At 40.8% G+C, this 21,528-nt stretch overlaps 1 protein-coding gene across 1 annotated transcript in view; it reads right to left on the bottom strand.

The window, feature by feature from the left end:
- LMNB1 (lamin B1) overlaps positions 1–20,336 on the bottom strand; it is a 50,552-nt gene extending 30,216 nt beyond the window's left edge. The window contains exon 1 of the mRNA XM_059174457.1: positions 19,646–20,336. Coding sequence (XP_059030440.1) covers positions 19,646–20,004 — 359 coding nt within the window. The 5' untranslated portion in view covers positions 20,005–20,336. The remainder of the gene's footprint in view (positions 1–19,645) is intronic.
- Between the last annotated feature and the right edge of the window lie 1,192 nt (positions 20,337–21,528).

The raw sequence follows: 21,528 nt of genomic DNA, 5'->3' as shown, positions 1-21,528 counted from the left end.
ATAACCCCAAGATCAAGACCCAAGCAGAAGGCAGACAGTTAACAAACTGAGCCACCCAGCCGCCCCAGAGCCCTTTTTAAATAAAGTCACACTACATATACATAACACAGAGAAAACCACTCAAGATCTAGTAAGCATATGACAGTAACTACTTACAAATGAATTAATTAAGTATACTGTAATTGTAAACACTTGAAAAATTAGATTAGCCACTTCAACAGGGAACAAATAACTAGTACGGAACAGAAATCTAAAAGTAAACTTACAGGGACACATACTTGGGAACATAATCTGAAACTCATTACAAAATAGTTTAAGCAATAGGAAATTACTGCCCTTTTGTTTAAATTTTGTTGCTCACACAGGTCAGTTTATATCACAAATGCTCCCTGCTGAGCAGAGAGCCTGATGTGGGGCTCAATCCCAAGACCCTGGGATTGCGACCTGAGCCGAAGGCAGAGGCTTTTAACCCACTGAGCCGCCCAGGCCCCCCTGCAATGTATCTTTTAACAAAGCATCTGTGTTCACTTTCAAGACAGGAACTGTAACATGCTTGGGTCTGGTTTTCTGGTTTTCTTCTTTCACGGTTGCCATAATTTTCAGTATTTTCTCAAATAATTTTGTCCTTGTTCCTTGATTGTCATATTACAGAAATGTAAGTACAGAGTTATATTAAGCAATTCAAAGTAAGAGACCTAAATTATAGATGACCCCTTAGTTGGTCTAACAGTTTCTGGATAGTATATGTCATTTCCTAGAAATTCACCAAAGATTATTATACTGCATAATCCAAAAGTGGACAAGAGTTCAGTAAATGACTGCTAAAATCTGTTGGAAAGGTATGTTCTTATAGAAATCCAAGTTGGGGCGCCTGGGTGGCTCAGTGGGTTAAACCTCTGCCTTCAGCTCAGGTCATGGTCTTAGGGTTCTGGGATCAAGACCCACATCAGGCTCTCTGCTCAGCGGGGAGCCTGCTCCCTGCCCCCCCCCCATCCGCCTGCCTCTCTACCTACTTGTGATCTCTCTCTCTCTGTCAAAGAAATAAATAAAATCTTTTTTAAAAATCCATCCAAGTTATAATACTGATAGACTTAAGAATATAGAATTTTAGAAGCTATAAATTAAAAAAAAATAAACTAGACAAAGGAATATTCATGTTTATAGAGATCAAAGATGGAAATATAATTATGTGGGGCTTTACTGCTTTAACATGTTAGGCAAAAGAACAGCTTAAGAAAACCAAAAACACACCACTCTTCAGTCAGTTTTAAATTCCACTTGTACTATCCTATAGCAAAATACTATGCAACCCTCTGCTTGCTTATATCACGTCCTAGCAATTGTGAGAAGCTATTACACATTGTCAGGTTCATCTTATAAAATAAGACACTCAACAAATACAGATTGAGAATTTTCCCTAATGCACATATTGTAATATCCTAGATGGAAAGGAGAAGATAGATAAAAGAAAATGAAAAAGAACACAAGAAACCCATGCCAACAACACCCTTTCCTTGTTCAGCTGCCTTTCTTAACTCAGCACTAACACTTCACTTCAGGACCATTCTTATTTAGGAAAACATATAAATTACAGGGGGTAAAAGGAAAAAGCCATTTAGTTTTTCCCCTGCAATCAGATAACATAACAGAAATCACTATATGAAACTGTTACCTCTAATCATGACCATAAAACAAGGGATTTTTAAATCCCTCAGCAGAGACCTACTCTACATGGACAGCCAAGGCAATCAGGCCCACCTGTTTGAGCTCTGTACTTTAATGTCCTGTAAGGTTCTTCTGAACACATGTCTGGTGGCAGCTGAATGCCACTCAACACTAGAGCAATTATGCAAGTGACTATCAATATAGCTTCTGAGGCTCTCTTCACACCTAGCATTCACAATTAACATGACTTTTATTATCTAGCCATGGTTCAGACTTAAAAAAAACCAAAACTTCACTTTGAATTTAACGTAAGGATTATTATTAAGCCCAAACACAAACCTTCTGTCTTAAAACTAAACTATTTCATAATTACAGACTCAAAATGCATATTAAATATGCATCTGCTCCAACATTCATCCTCCAGCTTCAATTATGTCTCCAAGTATCCTACCTTTCAAAGGAAAAAGGAATGTGGCCCACAATATTTTTACTGAGGAAATTTAATGAATTCCCCTGCAATTAAGATAAATGTAACACACAAAATTTCTAGTAAGTTCTATGATCACAATTTCTACTAACATGGTCTCCTCTGGTGCTAGTAAAAAGCCTAAGATACTTTCGCACAAACTCAAAAGCTGCAATGGATAATTTCTGGTGGTAACAAAATTCTGCTATTCATTCAGTAAACGGAGCAGTCAACAAATTAGCAATAACCTAATCAGAATCAAGCAAACCCTAACTGATACCAGCTTATAATTAGGAAAAAATACTAAGTAAGACTTAAAATGGACCACAGAACCATTTATTTGGAAAGAGATTCGCATATATAGTTACTTCTGTGCTTGCTTACAAGGCATGCTTAGAGCTTAAATCCTAATAGAAAATGACTTCTTGGGGGGAAAAAAACAATCAATAAAATCAATAACCACAACTGTGTGCCAGGCCATTGATCTGAGGGCTTGGAAACCAGCAGTGAAGAAATGTAACAAGTCCCTGCGTTTATGGAAGGTACTTTCTAGTGGGTAGAGGCACATAATAAACAAACTAATATATGGAAGAGGTAAGCAATATTTTGAAGAAAATTAAACCAGAATAATCAGTTAGAAATTAACAGTATGTTTAGTTATTTTACCACTCCTCCATGGGTTTCATGCAATCTCACAGGAAAATAGCCTCCTACAAAAATAGTAATCACTAAGTCAATAATTATCTTAGGAGAGCCTAGAGAGTGCTAGAAAAATGTACTGATACAATAGGAAACAAAGTCAGACACTAACCCCATCCACAAAGAGATTCCACTCTCATAAGGAAATCAATCATAAAGAATTATCTTAATCAACCATTAAATTTGTCAGCAAACCTCCTCAGCAAATGCTAGGAAAGAGAAGAAAAGTACAGAATGCTACAAGAGTACATGATATAGGGTGCCTGGTTGGCTCAGTCATTAAGCATTTGCCTTCGGCCACGGTCCTGGGAATGAGCCCCACATCAGGTTCCCTGCTCACTGGGAATCCTGCTTCTCCCTCTCCCACTTCCCCTGCTTGTGTTCCCTCTCCCTTGCTGTCTGTCAAATAAATAAATATAATCTTAAAAAAAAAAAAAAAACTTAAAAATAAAAAAAGGAGTACATGATATAGCTTCTGAATAGAAATGTCACATTCAACACAACTTCATTATTCTATTCATTCTTCATTCTAGAAACCCAACTAAAACAGCAAAGGCACAAATCCATTATGAAAAAAGTAAAGAGAAAATGACAAAATTGTGGAAGCTGAACACGGATGTGAAATGAGTTAAATGAGTGAAAATGAGCTTGACCAACACAAGAGTGCTCAATCCTAAGCCAGACACAGGGACACCTGAGAAGTAACCTACTTTATACTACAGATGCTGTTGATAACAAGATATACCTTGGTAACTCTGAGGCAGAACTAGCTGAAAATCTATTAGGAGGCAGACACCTACTCCATACTACGCCCCAGGGCCCAAAGACCCTCATCCACCATGGCAAAGGATGAAAAGTTTACTAAGTAAAGTAAGCAGAATCTTAGATCAGGCAGTCACACAACACACCCAAAGGCAGCAGTACCATACCACAAAAATAAGGGAATTCGGTGGACTTGTACAGATGCTGATATCCCCTTTCAAGCTCCCAGAAAGCTAGGCAGCTAAACCCCAGAAAACCGAAAACACTGACAGTAGGTGTTCCCAATGAAATGATCCTGCCATTTCACCCACAGTGAAGCTTGCTCAAGAAGCCCCACTCATGCACACAGAGATTCTGAACACCCTTCCTGGGTATAAAGGAGTCATCAAACTTCTGAGAAAAACTCTCACTGTGGATTAACTCACCCAACGTCCATTCTACCCTCCCAGCTCAGCTTTCCCAAACTGGAAAGCTAAAAAATGCCATTTTCCAGAATCTCTTGCAGGTGGGATTCTGGAGGAAAATGAAGTACTCTAATACATATGTAAGAGATATGGAAGTTTTTTGTTTTTTTAGATTCCTCAGATTTCCTATGAAATCATGGCATCTACAAATAGAGACCGTTTTACCACTTCTTTCCTAATCTGGATGCCTTTTAATTTCCTTTACTTGCCTAACTGCCCCAGCTAGAAACTCCAGTACAATGTTGAATGTTAAGTGGTGTGATTGGGCATCCTTGTCTTGTTCCTGATCTTAGGAAGAAAGCACCCAGCCTTCACCATTAAGTGTGATACTAGCCATAAATTTTTTTATAGATACTCTTTGTCAGGTTAAGAAGATTCCTTTCATCCGAGTATTTTTATCATGAAAGAGCAACATACTTTGTCAAATGTTTTTTATGCACCTATTGAGATGGTTGTTGTCCTTTATTCTAGTAATATGGTTTTTTGCAGTACTGACCCACAGACTAAACCAACCCTGCATTCCCAAGATAAAACCCACTTGGTGATAGTATGTAGTCCTTTTACAAGGGGATAGGTTTGGTTTGCTACTATTTCATTCATGGAAATTTTGCACTGCTCCTCATAAGAGACACTGCTTTGTGACATTTTTGCGGTCTGAAGTTTCTCCAAAACAGTGGTCCAATGTTCATTCTCCAGTTTGCTGGGTCATGGGGCAGGTATTGGTACCAACAGTAGTGGCAGCTTCCTGATCCTGAACTGTAGTACACACTGTTTGTTTGTTTGAAGTTCAGTGGCTCCAGTGGTGGTCTCAGACATAAAAGTTCCCAAAACCAATAGCATCCTAGGCATCATTCCAACACCTCTAACCGCTCTAATGATTTTTTCCAAGCACCTGCATTCCATATCGTTTTCTTTTCTGCTTAAAATATCTAGTAGTTTCCATTTCCTGCACTAACACATGCAAGGACCTAAATAAATAGAAAAAAAAATTAACGTGGAGCACAAAGGAACAGGGAAGGAAATAAAGACTTCTGAAAAAGTAAGAGAAGTACTGCATCCATGAAATTTATTCACAACAGTATAAAGAAACATCAAGAGACTACAAAGTTATGAAAAATTTGTTAACAGAACAGCAAAAACTGGAAGATAAAATTGAGAGTATTAAGGAGAAAAAAATTTTTAAATAAGAACACTAAAGAATCAATTTAAGAAGTCCAACATCTGAATAATAAGAGTCTCAGAAAGTAATAAAATAGGAGAAAATCATGAATAAAATCATTTTTTGAAGTTGCCAAGGACTAAGGACATGAATTTCCAGACTGAAAACTATCACCATGTGACCAGCAAATTGGAAGAAAAAAAGATCCACACCAACAAACATCCTTAAGAAATTTCAGAACTGAGGGCACCTGGGTGGTAAAGTCAGTCAAGCATCTAATTCTTGCTTTCTGCACAGGTCATGATCTCAGAGTCATGAGATTGAGTCCTGTATCCAGCTCCACACTGGGCATGGAATCTGCTTGAGATTCTCTCTCCCTCTCCTTGTGCCCCTCCTCTGCCTGTGTGCTGGTATGCCTCTCTCTCTCTCTCAAATGAATAAAAAAAGATTTTATTCATTTGAGAGAGAGTGTGAGCATGAGCAGAGGACAGAAGAAGAGGTAGAGGGAGTAGCAGGGAGCCCAACAGGGGGCTTGATCCCAGAACCCTGAGATCATGACCTGAGCCTAAAGCAGACGCTTAACCAACTGAGCCACCCAGGTGCCCAAATCAATAAATCTTAAGAAAGAAAGAAAGAAATTTTAGAATTGGACCTTAAAAAAAAGAAGTTACAAACTTTCTGATTTTTCACTCAGTACTTCTTAGCAACAACAAAAGCTAGAGAACTATAAAGCATGCCTTCAAAATCCTTAGGAAATGTACTTTACAACTTAAAATTCTATATCCAAACTATCAATGTTTAGGCAATACAACTAGCCTAGAGAAGAGCACAAGGCTCTGAATGCTATTTCTTCAATAACATAAAACTAATTAAAAAAAAAAAAAACCCTCATGATTCTAAATAACTTGATGTTTTAACGGTATCAAGTCTTTCTATATAAATTAGACAAAACTAAGTGGGAAAAAAATGCTATTTTCATAGGTAATTGAAAGGTGGTACAGGGAAGAAAAACTAAGGGTAATACTCTAATGAGTTCTGTTGGAGATTATGTTCAGAGTACATACAGGCTTGGCTGCCAAACACAGTATGTGTGTTCCTGAGAACTCAAATTTTGCAGACACTAGAGTAATAGATCAAATGGAAAAATAAAGTTGGAACAACCCTCTCAAACCCTATGCAGTTTTGTAGCCAGAGCACCAGCAGTAACATCAATAATTAATGATTAGTACCTCAGGAGAGAACTTGGACAACCCTGGTAAGGAGTTTAGCATGGCTCCAACTACCTGGAGAGATGCTTATAAATACACAGGAGGAGTCATGCTGTCTTGCAGGAATGGAGACAATAGAGACAGAAGTAGAGCTCTGAACACACCACTGCCTATAAGAGCAAAGGGGATGTACCTCTCTGGGAAAGGAAACCCGGGAACAGGCACTCACTTTGGATTTTCTTAAAATAAAGCTGAAAAGCAGAAACAGACCCATAAATATAGAGAAGAAACTGAAGGTTGCCAGAGGGCAGCATGGGGCGGGGGTGGACAAAATGGCGGAGGGGAAATGGGATAGAGGCTTCTAGTCATGGAATAAATGAGTCAGAGATGAAAGGTACAGTATAGGAAATAAGGTCACTGGTGCTATAATAGTTGTACAATGGTATTGAAATAGTTATATGGTAACAGATGGTAGCTACACTTGTAGTGAACATAGCACTAAGCACAGAATTGTGAAATCAGTATGTTGTATACCTGAAACTAATAGAACACTTTGTGTCAAGTATACTTCAATTAAGAAATAAAAAATAGTAAGGGGTGCCTGGGTGGCTCAGCCAGTTAAGTGTCTGCCTTCGGCTCAGGTCATGATCTCAGGGTCCTGGGATCAAGCCCCACGTGGGAGTCCCTGCTCGGTGGGGAGTCTGCTTCTCCCTCTCCCTCTGCTGCTCCCCGCTCATCCTCTCACCTGTGCCCTCTCTCTCAAATAAATAAAAAATCTTCAAAATAAAATTAAAAATAATAAAAATAAAATAACAAAATAGAGTTGAAAGTGGAACTGAAGGCTTTCTTACCTTTGAACTCTATTCTTTTTTTTTTTTTTAAGATTTATTTATATATTTATTTGACAGAGATCACAAGTAGGCAGAGAGGCAGGCGGGGGGTGGGGGGGGAGCAGGCTCCCTGCTGAGCAGAGAGACCCACCCAGGGCTCGATCCCAGGACCCTGAGATCATGACCTGAGCTGAACAGAGGCTTTAACCCACTGAGCCACTAAGGCCCCCATGAACTCTATTCTTGATATTCCAGTTCCCCTTTACTAGAAAAAGTCATGTATAAATCAGTACAACCTACAATTACAATATCATCATCTCTGTACTTATAAGCCATATTTGAGCTAACTGGTGTTAAAGAAGCATTTGTAGCAACACACTGAATTAATACTTTAAAAACCAAAAATGGATCTAAACCAATCTAAGCTAAAATGTAATTACTAGGAGGATAATGGGAAGCAAATATATTATGGATAATAGAATGAAGAACTCAATTTCTCATCTTCCATAGCACCAAGTCAATAATGTCATTTAGATAGAGATAAATACCAAAGGAGCAGTGAAAATAAATGAAGGTAACCTTTTTTCATGAGAAGCCTTGAGTGAACTATTAGTCCTTAAATTATGCACACACATACTTACTGCTGGGTAGTCGTAGGTTGGTTGGTTGGTTTTTTAAGGCTCATAGCAAAAACATCTGATAGGGAAGACTTCCCTAAAAAGTGGATACAGTGGACATCTGCGAGATAAGAAATTAATCCAATGATGAAAGAAGCCCAGGCAAAAGAAAGCGCTTTTGCAAAGTTGCTATTAAGAAGGAGCATGGTAAACAGGGTTGAATAAAGGACTTCACAGTGAGGGAAGAGAGCAAGACCAAGTATGGTGAGAGATGAAGCTGGAATCAGAAAGGAGCCAGCTCATGCAGGGAAGAACTTTGAGGGAGGATGACCACTAAGTCCCAGTTTGCCCAGGACAACTTCCATTCATGCCAGTTGTCCCAGCATAATTTATAGCTCCCCCTTTCACACATACAAGTACCCCTATTTGGACACTAACTTTCATGGTCACCCTGTAATTGGGTAATACTGAGGTAGTTTTAGTCTTTATTCTAGAAGCTACTCAAGTGCTTTAATTTTAAGCAAAGGAGGTGAAGTGCATTATCAGAAAGATAAGTGTTCTGGTCCCCTACCCAATGTTTTATGACATAAAGTTCAACTGAGAATTACTTTAAATAAACCTTTAAGAATGTCTCCTCTTCAGAGCCAACATTCCTGTACAAGTGATCTCACAATCTCTTCCCACTCCTTCCTTAATTACCCCACTTCCTTTGATCCTACTGCCCTTTACTAGCATTAGGCACTCCTCACAATCAACAGTAATCTTCCAGCCACTCAAGTTAATAGATACTTTTAGGCCTCTCCGACCAAAACTACACTAGCATTCCTTCATAAATCTCCTTGTCCTATGACTCAACCCTTGTTCTACTTTTCTATTACGCACCACCTCCACTGTGGGTAATCCTTTCCGTAATCCTATGTATACGTTTTCCATGTCTTTGCCCCTCCTCTCTTTTGTCTTTATCCGCAAATATCACCATGTTCCTAAAACTATACTTCCATTCAAAGTCTCTTCTCAGAAGAGAAAGAGAAAGTACTCCAGGAAAGTACTCTAGACTGCCAGCTAACAAGTCTGACAAACACCACTAATTTACCACTAACCCGGAGCGGGTCCTCTAAACCAGCTCCCTATCCATCACGCTCTAAGAGCAACACTCCTGAGGTGCCCAGGGAGAGGAGAGTCACCCTAGACTTTTCTCCCCAATCTCCCATGCTTAGCATCTCTTAAATCCACTTTCTGTCCTTTCCCACTGCCTTTCTGAATTCAGGGATCACCTCATAACTTCCCAAGTGTCCTCACGGATATTTTACCTCTACTCTGTTTCCTCCACAGAATGGCCAGAACATTCATCCATTCATGTCACTTTTTCCTTGAGGTTCCTCATTTATTAAAATTCAACTGTCCTCTACCACATACATACATACATACATACATATATATTGCTCTAGTTAGATGAAACTACCTGCCATTCAGGAAAACACCCTCTCCTAATGTTTTCCAGCCAATTCATACTTACTTAGCTCCCAACACTTAGCTCAGACCTCAATGCCTTCCCAGTTCCCTTGGGATGTCTTCCAAAACTTCAAAAGTCTCCTGGTTTGCTTTGCTGGTAGTCGTTTCCTCCAGAGCACCATGTGAATACCTGCCATCATAACACTTATTACACTGTACCAATGTACTACATTTACAGTATCACAATAGCATAGTGTTTGTTTTCTGCCTTGCCCACAAAACAGTTCTGATGTTGGGATTACAGGAAATGACAAAGGGGGGCGGGGGGTACCTGGCTGGCTCAGTCAGTGGAGCATGTGACTCTCAGTCACTGGGTCATGAGTTCAAGCTCCACGTTGAGCACAGAGTTTACTTTAAAAAATAATTGAAATGATCAATGTAAAAACTCTCTGGCAATGCTAGAAGACAAAACTAGGACTTACTCCAGTTCTACCATTTATCTAAGTTCTTTGAGCCTCAAGTTTCCTCATTCATCAAACAGGGTTATCATAAGGCTTAATAGACAATGTCCATAAAGCATCTAGCATCGTGCCTGGCGAACATGTTAAGTATTAAGTCAATGCCAGCACTTTCTGTTCCATATCTTGCACAACTACTTTAATCTCCGCAGGTCTTAATTTCTGTATCCACAAAATAAGCTGGTTAGATTAAATGATCCAAGACCTCTTCTAGCAGCAAAAGGGTTCTAATTCTACCTATGATCAATAAATTCAAATGCCATGAAGGCAAAAAGTTAAAATTTAAAAGGACAAGGTAAACAGACTAGCTTGGGAACAGTATTTAACATCTAGGGCTACACCGAAAGTATCAGCAAAAACAGAAGATTATAATGTGCATTTTGATTGACCCCTTTATACCAACAACATTAGCATTACAATATAAAAATGATCAAGAACTTGGGGCACCTGGGTGGCTCAGTTGGTTAAGCGTGTGACTTGATTTCCACTCTAGTCACGACCTGAGATCAAGCCCCCTGTCAGTCTCTGTACTGGGTGTGGAACCTGTTTGGGATTCTCTCTCTCTTTCCCCCCATCCCCCTCTTAAAAAAAAAAAAAAAAAGAACTAAAAAGAATCTCCAAAATTAAAATTAAATTCCTCTAAACAGGAAATGGGAATCCATCTGCTGTTGATGGCATCAAAAATTGGCAAAATCGTAATTACTTTATCCAGTGGGTAACATTTAACCAGTAAACTAGTTAACTTTTAACCACTAAGTTAACCGGAAGAAAAAAACCTGTTATACTATCAGCAAGAGAAGAGGATAATTGTTGTACTCCAACGGCCTCTGAGAAACTGGGAAGATAAACAGTCACTGTGAAGCATACATCCTTGGTCACAGTAAGCTAAGTGACTGATAAAGTTATCAATATATCTTTAAAATGTGTTAAATGATAGAATAGTATATTTACTATTATAAATGTAAACTACTGACATGTAAAGTAGTATTCCATGAAAAAAGATTACATATCAGTATTTATCAAGAACTATTTTGTTAAAGAAAAAAGAACCTTTTTTATTAGTAATATGGATATTAAGAGAAAAACTTAAGCACTTTTTTATGGAACTAGAGGCAATTTTAATTTTCTTCTTGCTGTTCACCTTTCTTTTCTAATTTTCCATAACAAACATAATAATTTTTATGTAATAAAAAAGCTCATTTTACTCTAGGGCTAATAATACATTATATGTTAATAAAAAAAATTTAAAAAAATTTTTTAAAAAGCTCATTTTTTAAATTTCCCCAAATAGAACAGCCATTACACAATCCCCTTGCCAAAGAGCTACAGTGAAAAAAAGAAGTTAAAAATCCTGATTAGGAAACTTCCTTAGATCCCAACATCAGTTAGGCTTCCATCACTCACTCAATGCCTCAGTCTCAATCAATCTCACTATGTGTGAATGAAAGAGACCTACACTTATGATATAAAATTCTAAAGGTCTCTAATTCAGACATACCAGAGGTGATGCCATCTATACAAATTAAAGGACAGATATTAACAGACTGTGCAAAGGGGGTAAAAAAGAAATCAGCAGCATATTATAATGCTTTATTTTTCATTCCATGTTTACCTTCTTAAATGTGGGTACACTACAAGATTACCCAGTTAAAGGGATTAAACCTAGGGATTAAATTCCAACAACTCCAAAAGATATCTTGCTCTACCATACCAAACATCCTTTGAAAGCATAGGAAGAAAGTGTTATGACAGTTTAATTACTTGGGATTTGCTTCCTAGACTTTAACACCAATTCTAGGGGCTTCACCCTTCCATTTATTCCCCTGAAAATTAACTTTAACATGCAGGTTTATAGCTCTTGTATTAAGGTCAACTTGTTTCTACCAGAACAAAATAAGGACATAAACAAAAGACAAGTAAAAAATAAAGGTTTCTATTTTCCAACTAATCATCCTATATACAAAGAAAATTCCCTAAAGCAGATTAGCATTTAGTACATTAGGTGTGAAAACTGAACAAAAATGTTAAAATAAGCCTGCAGTGCTGTTTACCTTATAACATTTCCTAAATTTCATTCTATTGGTGACTAAAATACATAGAAAGCCAAGAAAGTAAGTATATACATGTACTAAGTCTAAATATATAGTAAATTCCAACACCCCTCCCCACTAGGAAAGTATTAGGAAAAATTATTTTACCATATTTACATTTCAGTACTCTTTAAAACTGCTAAAATTTCAGCAATTTTCCTTGCTAAAATATTAGCAATACTTTATCCAAATACTGCTGGATAAAATTCATCATTATGACACAAATAAATACTACGCTAAATAATGGTCTAAATTTCTCATTTCTTCCTGAGATTCAGAAAACTACTACTCACTCCTAATCATAATTATACAGATGAGGAAATGCAGACTTAAAGAATTTAAGTACCTGCCCTAAGTCACAAAAAATAAGAAGCTGCAACTTATACAGTACTCCTGATACTACCTATCTCATACTAGTGTGATTGACAGTGTCCCAAATACATTTGTTAGCAGCACATAAGTACCAGTATGCACTTTTATTTTTATTTTTTTTTTATTTTTTTTTTTAATTTTTTTTTTTAAAGATTTTATTTATTTATTTGACAGAGAGAGAAATCACAAGTAGTCGGAGAGGCAGGCAGAGAGAGAGAGAGGAGGAAGCAGGCTCCCCGCTGAGCAGAGAGCCTGATGCGGGACTCGATCCCAGGACCCTGAGATCATGACCTGAGCCGAAGGCAGCGGCTTAACCCACTGAGCCACCCAGGCGCCCCCAGTATGCACTTTTAAATGAAAACACATGAATCCAAATTTCCCACTAGAAGTTTCCTTACTAATATAACAAAGCAAAATCAAAAGAATGTTATTTTCCCCCAAAGGAATATACAAATAGGTTTAATCCCTCAACTGCAAATCCATCTTCCTCAAAGCAATGGTGCTTGGGAATGGAGACAGTCTACAAATCTTCAGGTATATGAATACCATGCAGAAATACAATCAACAATATATTCTTTGGACAAAAAACAAACTCCTATTTTCACTAAATTATATTTTAAAAGAAGCATTATTTGTTTTGAAAAGGCAAGAAATTATGCTTTAAATCATTAGATTTTGTACATTATTGCAAAGATTAATTTGAAAACACTGGCTTTGAGGCCTAATATCTATAAAACCTTAAACTTTTTAATAAGACAGTCTTTTCAGAATTTTTTTAAACAAAGGGACAGTAAAACTGGCTCAGCATCTTAAACAATCCTACAGCATCCACTATATATGTTATATACCAACAAGCTCCCATCACCACTTTTCTAATTCATAATTCTCAAAAAGAGAAACTTACCTGAGAGTTAATTTTGCACCTTTCCAAGCTTTAAAATCTACCACAAAACAAACAAGGAATAAAAGACAACTTCTAGAACCTGATGAATCCAGTGAACTTAATAAAAAGAAGTCAATTTAAAAACTCAGATCCAGAGCCTGGGTGGCTCAATCAGTTGAGCATCCAGCTTTTGGTTTTGGCTGAGGTCATGATTTCAGGGTCATGGGATCAAGCTCACTCCCTCACTCCTATTCTGTCCCTCCCACCACTCCCACTCATGCGCTCTCCCTCTAAAATACATAAATAAATAATATCTTTTTAAAAAACAAATAAAAACACAAATCCATATTCTCCTTTATGCACTTTCAGAATTTCTAAAACCAAATATTTTCATTAATTCATTTGGTGACAAAATCTGACCTAAATGGACATGAGGCTATTTTTAGTTGTCTTTCTCTACTTACTGTAACTATTAATATCTTTCCTTGCAGAAATATCTGTTTCACAATGGAACACCACCCCCAAGCCCCACTGGGGGTATCCTAATAGTATATGCACATTACCTTCTTAAAATGGAAAGTGTTTTTACTTTCAGAACACACCTAGCCATAAGATTTTATATAAAAAACTGTGGATCCATATCACTGGGGGAAAAAAAAAATGCATCCACAAAATTAGTTACTAAACAACTGACAGACTAACTTAATTCTCTTATATCTAGCTTCCCTATAAATACTGAAATTCTGAAATGTTAATCTTCCCCTTTTGTGTTGACTGATGACACTCATCATCATTCTTAGAAATCGATCCCCAAAAATGTTTCCAATCCATATAAGTTTGGACTGACTCAGAGTACCTATATCTTAGATCTGAGATGTTTTTCTGTGAGAGACCAAGTGTATAGAAGCTACTGTCAAAAGTATTGACAAAAGAAGTATTATCAAAATCTCTCCAGCAGGACCAAGCATCTTCATAAATTCTTCTGTCTCTGAGGTATGCTGTCTGCTGAGGAACCAAAAAGGGACAAAGTAATTTTAGAATCTGTAATATTTTTTTAAGATTTTATTTATTTATTTGATAGAGAAAGGGCAAGAGTGCAAGAGAGCATGAAAGGGGGGTGGGGTGCAGAGAGCAGGACAAGCAGACTCCCCACTGAGCAGGAAGCCCAAGGTGGGGCTCAATCCCAGGACCCTGGGATCATGACCTGAGCCCAAAGCAGACATTTAACCTAATGAGCCACCCTGGCACTCCTGGAATCTATAATTTTCTTAATCCACCTACATGATACACTAATTACAAAGACTCTAAATAAATTAAAACAGGGTGCCTGGGTGGTTCAGTGGGTTGGGCCTCTGCCTTAGGTTGGGTCAGGAGCTCAGGGTCCTGGGATCAAGCCCCACATCAGGCTCTCTGCTCAGTGGAAGGCCTACTTCCCCCTCTCTCTCTGCCTGCCTGTCTGCCTGCTTATGATCTCTGTCTGTCAAATAAATAAATAAAAATCTCTAAAAAAAAAAATTAAAAACAAAAAATTATTCTCAAATAAAAGAGCTAAATGGACCCAAAAGATGAAAAATTTCTTCCTTTTCATCTTATAAATTATACTTCAATTATTAGTCAAAAGAAATTATTTCTAAGATTCCTATATAGGCATTAGCCACCTCACTACACCCTAATAAAAAGGCATGTCCCATTAAAAAAAGTATGTCCCATACAAAAACCTGTAGCATCAAAATGAATTAGGAAGGGATCATCAGCAGACATTCCAAAAAATTTCTAGAAGATGAAAAGTATATAAAAGTACATATCACAAAACATACACAGAAGGACTACAGGAGAAAGTGAGGGAGACTCAAAATGGGGCCATTAACTCATGGAACAGCTTTGCACCTGATCCCCACCAGCTTATCTTACCCTAACTGCAGGCTTTCCAACAAGTTAACCAAGGGGGCAGCCCATTCATACATAAAGGTCCTAATTTGTCCTTGCATTAGAAAAGGGAGGGAAGGGGGCTCCTGGGTGGCTCAGCGGGTTGGGCCTCTGCCTTAGGTTGGGTCAGGATCTCAGGGTCCTGGGATCAAGCCCCACATTGGGCTCTCTGCTCCTTGGGGAGCCTGCTTCCCTTCCTCTCTCTCTGCCTGCCTCTCTTGTCTGTCAAATAAATAAATAAATAATTTTAAAAAAAGAAAAAGAAAAGGGAGCAAAGGAGCAACCTAAACAACAAAAGCAGTGATGCTCAACCATTCATTTGTAGGTGCTGACATCCAAGGATCATGTACTTGAAAAAAAATCACTTGCAAAAATAAATAAATAAATAAATAATAACCAAACAAAAGAAACAAATGACCAAGAAGGGAAAAAGAGATAATCCAGTGAACAGAAAAGAATTTTAGAAAGAAAATCCTAAGTATCATCCTCAGATAGAATAAAGAAAATAATACATCCTTAACACAGAAACAAAGTGAGCAAAAGAAAATACCTGTACAAAAAGATTTCTTGGAATTAAAAGTATGACTTCAGCCTTTACAATGTCACTATTGAGCTAGAGAAGAGTCAAAGTAATTTCCCAGAATGAAAAAAAAATTATGAGCAGCAGTGTTCAACATCCCCACCAGAGAACAAAGAAAATAGAGCACAGAAAGGTATGGAATAAAGTAAGTTTCCCAGAGCTAAATAAAGATTAAAACTTTAAATAGAAAAAAACCACTGACAAAAGAAAGAATGCATAATAGAAATACCCAATCCTAGTCTCACCACCATGCAATTTCAGAAAATTAGGATAAAAGAAAATTCCAAAGCTTACACAGAGAAAAAGCAAAAGCAATTACCAAAAGAAAATAACTGTGACTGGCATCAGATAGAGATTACAACACTAGATGCTAGAAGACAATGGAGCAATATGATAATTCCCAAGTTCTGTGGAAAAAATGTTGAACCAGTATTCTATACCTAACCCAACTATCAATCAAGCATGAAAGGAAAAAAGCTACTTTCAGACAAACAGGACTCAGGAAATTAACATCTTGACAACTTTTCTGAATAAATTTCTTAAGGATACAAAATGAGGGAAGACACTAAGGAAAGGAAGATACGTGATCTAGGGGGAAACTGGGTTTAAATCAGGTTGATTCCTAGGATGTCAGCTGCACAGCATGTCTTAAGAGCTAAAAGCTTCAGGGGAATAAAGAATAGTTATGTAAAAGATATTGTAATTACTATCTTTTAAAAGTCTTCTTTAGTCAACAAGAAAAATAAAAGACCATTTATGGACAAAACTGTACCCAAAAAACCAGGGTTAGGGCACTAGGGTGGCTCAGTCAGTTAAGTGTCTGACTTGTGCTCAGGTCCTGATTCCAAGCTCGAACTCTCAATGGGGAGTCTGGCTGTCCCTCTGCCACTCCCCTCCACACCCTCATGCATGAATGCTCTCTCTCCAATACACAAATAAAATCTTTAAAAACAATTTTTTTTTAATATCAGAGTTGAAACCTCAAATGAAGTAAAATGTGGCATGTTTTGAACAACTGATGGAATGTTAGAAAAGAAAATGAATCTGATGTGGACAAAAGGAATATATGTACAGATTTTTTTAAATGTACTTTTAATCCCAGCACACTAAAGGATATCTCAGAAGATATTATTTTCAAACCCTAAGCAGGCCTTCCTTAACCATACCAACCCTTCACCTCCTTTACTTTTTAAAAAATATTTATTTATTTTAGAGAGAGAGTTCACGTGCACATGTTAAGAGGAGGAGCAGAGGGAGAGGGAGAGACCCAAGCAGACTCTTTGCGGAGCAGGACTATATCTCACCACCAGATCACAGGACCCAAAATCAAGGTTCAGACACTTAACCTAACTTAACCTTAACCTGCCTTATTTCTATTCCTCTAACATCTGTCACTACCTAATATCATACCACAAACATTATTTTATTGATTCTAACATATGTATTCTTCACTTTTTAATTCTGCTGAAACTAGCATACATCTCACAATCCATATACAGCATTTTTTCCTCTTTAACTGACAGAAACACATCACTGTGCAAGTTTAAGGCATAAAGCACGATGGTCTGATTTACAAATACCATTTAATGATTAACACAACAGGTTCAACTAACATCCATCTTCTCATATAGATACAAAAGAGAAAAAGGGAAAAAAATTCTCCCTGTGATGAGAACCATTAGGATTTAGCCTCTTAACTTTCATATATATTGTATGGCATGATGACCTCATGCATCATGTTATACATTACATATCTAGTACTAATTTATCTCATAACTATGTGTATGTTTTGACTCTCTTCCTCCATTCCTTCCTCCCCCTTCATACATACCATTTTATAACTATAGTCGGCCAGGTAACAGTCTTGTTACCATGTGAAAAACAATCAGTAGTTAACTTTTTTTTTATTTTTAGATTTTACTTATTTATTTGACAGCCAGAGATAACAAGTAGGCAGAGAGGCAGGCAGAGAGAGGAGGAAGCAGGCTCCCCGCAGAGCAGAGAGCCTGATGCGGGGCTTGATCCCAGGACCCTGGGATCATGACCTGAGCCACCCAGGCACCCCAGTAGTTAACCTTTGAAAAGATTATAAAAGCATCAGCACCAAAATGCTTCAGATTAGATGAAACAGGATCTTCATCCATTTGCTGGTTATCTCCCAGCTGTAGTCAGCAAAATAAGGTCAGTAATTTATTTATTTAAAATGTATTTAAAAATCTCTGTAGTCTCTGCACATAGAACAGTGACTGGCACATAACAGATAGTTAATCTGTCACATTTTAACATCTCTGAAATAGGAATGGGTCCAACAGAATGGATCCTACACAGCTGGTTCTAATGTTTTTTCCTTAGTGGTACATACAGTCATGGCAAGTCATTACAAGCAATGGCATCTAAGATTTGAAGAAACTCCGTAACAAAAAACCTACAAAAAATTGGGACAGTACAAAAGAAAAATGGACAGTGGTGTGACTGAAATGACCCATTTCAAAAGAGAACTCCAAAGGTTGGTAAATCCAAGAAATACAAAAGCATATCATTGAGTTATGAAACTAAACATCCAAATAAATAAAAACAAAAAGAGCTAAACACAATTGCCTCCTGGAAAAAGCAGAATGTCACACGTCTTTCACTATAAGCCACGCTACAATTATTTTTTTTATCAAATGCACTTAGTTTTTATGAACTATTTTTCATATATTAATAAGGTTGGGCAGTAAAGATGCACACATACAAAATCACAGAGAATGAGACAGGGACATTCACACAGATACAGACAGAAAGACATTCACAGGCAGAGTCAAAGTCAAGAGTCAAGCATCTCCAGAAATTTCAACGGACAATAGAGGATGAAGACCATGACTTCTGGGAACAAATTTAGCAAATATCTAAAACATGACATCAACACTAGTTTCGTACTTATTACAGTTATGGCATTTTGCTCATCGGAAAGTCAAGGTAGGCTCAGCAAAGCCTTACAAGTTTATCCTTAGGCCCCGGACCGCTTTAGGTGTAATAATCACAAACTCAACCTCTCCACACTTCACTTTCACCTGCCCTGGCTTGTCATTAATGACAATGACAGACGCGGAGGCTGAAAAGGTATCTCCAGTACCACAAAGAACTGACTACATTAAAGGGGTGCAACAACTCGGGGAGGAGACTGCTGCTGGGGGGTGGGCAGTCCGCGGATAAGAGAACGGTGGCCATGACATGCAAAAACCGAGCTTCCGTCGTCGGGTCCACAAAAGCACCCAAAGGGACCCGCGCCTGATTTCGTAGAAAGAAAAGACACTGTTCCCCCAAAGAAAGCTAAAGAGCTTAAAAGCCCAACTGGCCCTGGGCGGGCAGAGGCGCGCAGTTCAGACCCCGCCCAAGACAGGCGTAAAACGATTGCAAAATGTCACGGGGCCCAGACTGAGCGCGCCAAAGCGGGACCCACCCCCGGGAGACCGGGACGCCGGAGGCAGGTCCCTCCCCTTCCTCTCTCCGCCCGCGCAGAGCTCATTCATTCTTGAGGCGGGCAGCCCATCTTCCCCGGCCGGCTCTCCCGGCCCCGCAAACCCACCAGCGGCTTTGTCTCTGGCCCGGCCGGAAACCGGAGCGCGCACTCGAGCGCGCGCCGAGACGCCGCCACCCCGCACCTGGGGCCCGCCGGGCAGCCCCGCCGGAGAACCCTTCCAGATCTCGGACGCAAGGCCCCAAGCCGGCCGCTCCTCCTTGGCGGCCTCAGGTGCGCGCTTCGCCCGGTCCTGCTCGGTAGCCGGGAGAAGAAAATGTGCATCCTGGTCGCGCCGTCGCTACCATTCGAGGCCCCTTTGAGACCCCTGTCCCCGTTAAGAAACAGTCGATCCTCTTTCCGAAGGGCGTAGGCACCAGGCCAGGCTCTCCCGCCCCCGAGCGGCGCCCCCCGCCCCTTTTGTGAGCCAACGCGGCCGCCAGGCGGGCACTCACTTGAGGACCAGCTGGTCGTGCTCGGCTTTGAACTTGCCCAGCTCGATCTGCAGCTTGGCGCGCTCGCGGGCCGTGTCGTCGAGTGCGCGTCGCGCGTCGGCCAGCTCGGTCTCGTACAGAGCCTTGAGGCCGGTGAGCTCGCGGCCGCGCACCTCCTCCCGCTCCGTCACCTGCAGCTGCAGCGCGCTGTTCTCCGTCTCCAGGCTGCGCACCTTGTCGATGTACACGGCCAGCCTGTCGTTGAGCTCGCGCAGCTCCTCCTTCTCCTGCAGCCGCGACAGCCGCGTGGGGCTCAGCGGCGTAGCGGGGGCGCTGGCGCGGCTGCCCGACCGCGGCGGCACGGGGGTCGCGGTCGCCATGGCGGGCGGCGGGGCGACTGGCGGGCGAAGCAGAGCGGAGAGGGCTGCAGAGGGCGAAGCGGGGACCGAAGTCACAAGCCGACGACCCGCGCCCGCGGAGAAGGCGGCGTGGGAAGGGAGAAGCACCTGGGTTGGCGGGAGCCGGGTTACAGCACAAAGGGCAAAGGGAGAAGACTGCCAATCAACCGTAAAATGCCCTTTGTAAGAAAATGCGCACACACTCACACACACACTCGGGAAGATTCGGGGCGAGGGTGACCAGGAAGGCCGAGCAGGGTCCGCGCGCCGCCGCCGCCGCCGAGTCTCCCGCCCGCCGCACTTTGTTTCCTCTCAGGCGGCGCGGAGCAGCGGGGTGGGGGGGGGGGCGAAGGTGGGGGAGGGAGGAGGGCGGCGGGGGGCGGAGGTGGCGCGAGCAGTGGCGCTGCGCGCTCCAACATGGCCGGCGCCTCCCGGCACTTCCACGTGACCGTCACCGGCCAATAGGGAGCCCGCGGCGCGGTCCGGGGCTCGGGGGCCGGGCCTGTAAATTCAAAATCTGGGCCTCGGGCAACCGTCGGCCTGGCGCGCGGGGCTGGGCGTGGCTGGGGAAGGGCTGAGGGAGGCGGAGTGGGGCGCCTGGGACTGCTCGCCTGGCTGTCCAGGGCCCAGCGTTGGCCGGACCTTCCCGCCACCCCGCGAGGACCCCCGGAGGGGCCGGGCTTGCGGGTGGCGGGAAGAAGCCCGGAGGTTTTCCGGGGCGGGTCCGCGCCTCCGCCCCCACCCAGCGGTTCAGGGAAATTCAAACGTAAACGGCCATAACAGCCACACGCAAAGCTCCTAGAGGCCAGGACGACCGCGGACGTTGTAATCTTATACCCGCCCGGCGGAGAGGGCTCGGAAGCCGACCGGAGGCCTGACCGCTGTAGAGTTACGTAATGGGCTCTGGTGTCCGAGGTTCAAAACCCGCTGCGTGCCGGTGCCAAATGCAAACCTTTCTTTTTCTCTCGGAGGGAAAACGGTGTTTGCCAACACCTCCTCGCTGTCCAACTGACGTATGCCTGCGTGTCTTGAAGCGACCGAGCCCGCAGAAAAGCCAGAAACCCTGACTTGGGAGTCGCAAGTGACATTAACGTGTAAAGGAACCCGTACAAGCGGCTAATTGTTTTGCTGCACTAAAAACCAATGCATCAAAATCTAAACTTGTGTAAATTTAAGTAGAAATGACTTCTTAAGAAAAAAAAAATGATCCTTCAAATGTAACTGACAACGAAGGCTAGTACAATGTCCGTTATCGCTTTGAAAAGTTTTCGCTCTCAGGCTGACGTTTACTGGAATTTACTGTGCCCTGCACCGGGCTTTTCGTGGGTTATGCCTACATGCGGCCGCTTTGAGGTGGGGGAACTGTATCTTTTGCCTTTGAGAATTCACCCATTTAATAGACGAATTTCCTTAAGGCTGCCTGGGAGGGGCAGGATAGCATTTGAACCCAGTTTCATTTTGACTCCAGAGCTTCGCCCTTAAACTATAATCTAGGCCACCTCACAA

Source organism: Mustela lutreola, chromosome 5 (assembly GCF_030435805.1).
Source record: "Mustela lutreola isolate mMusLut2 chromosome 5, mMusLut2.pri, whole genome shotgun sequence".
Taxonomy (NCBI): domain Eukaryota; kingdom Metazoa; phylum Chordata; class Mammalia; order Carnivora; family Mustelidae; genus Mustela; species Mustela lutreola.
The sequence above is the reverse complement of the archived record's forward strand: the minus strand, read 5'-3'. Positions and strand labels throughout refer to the sequence as shown.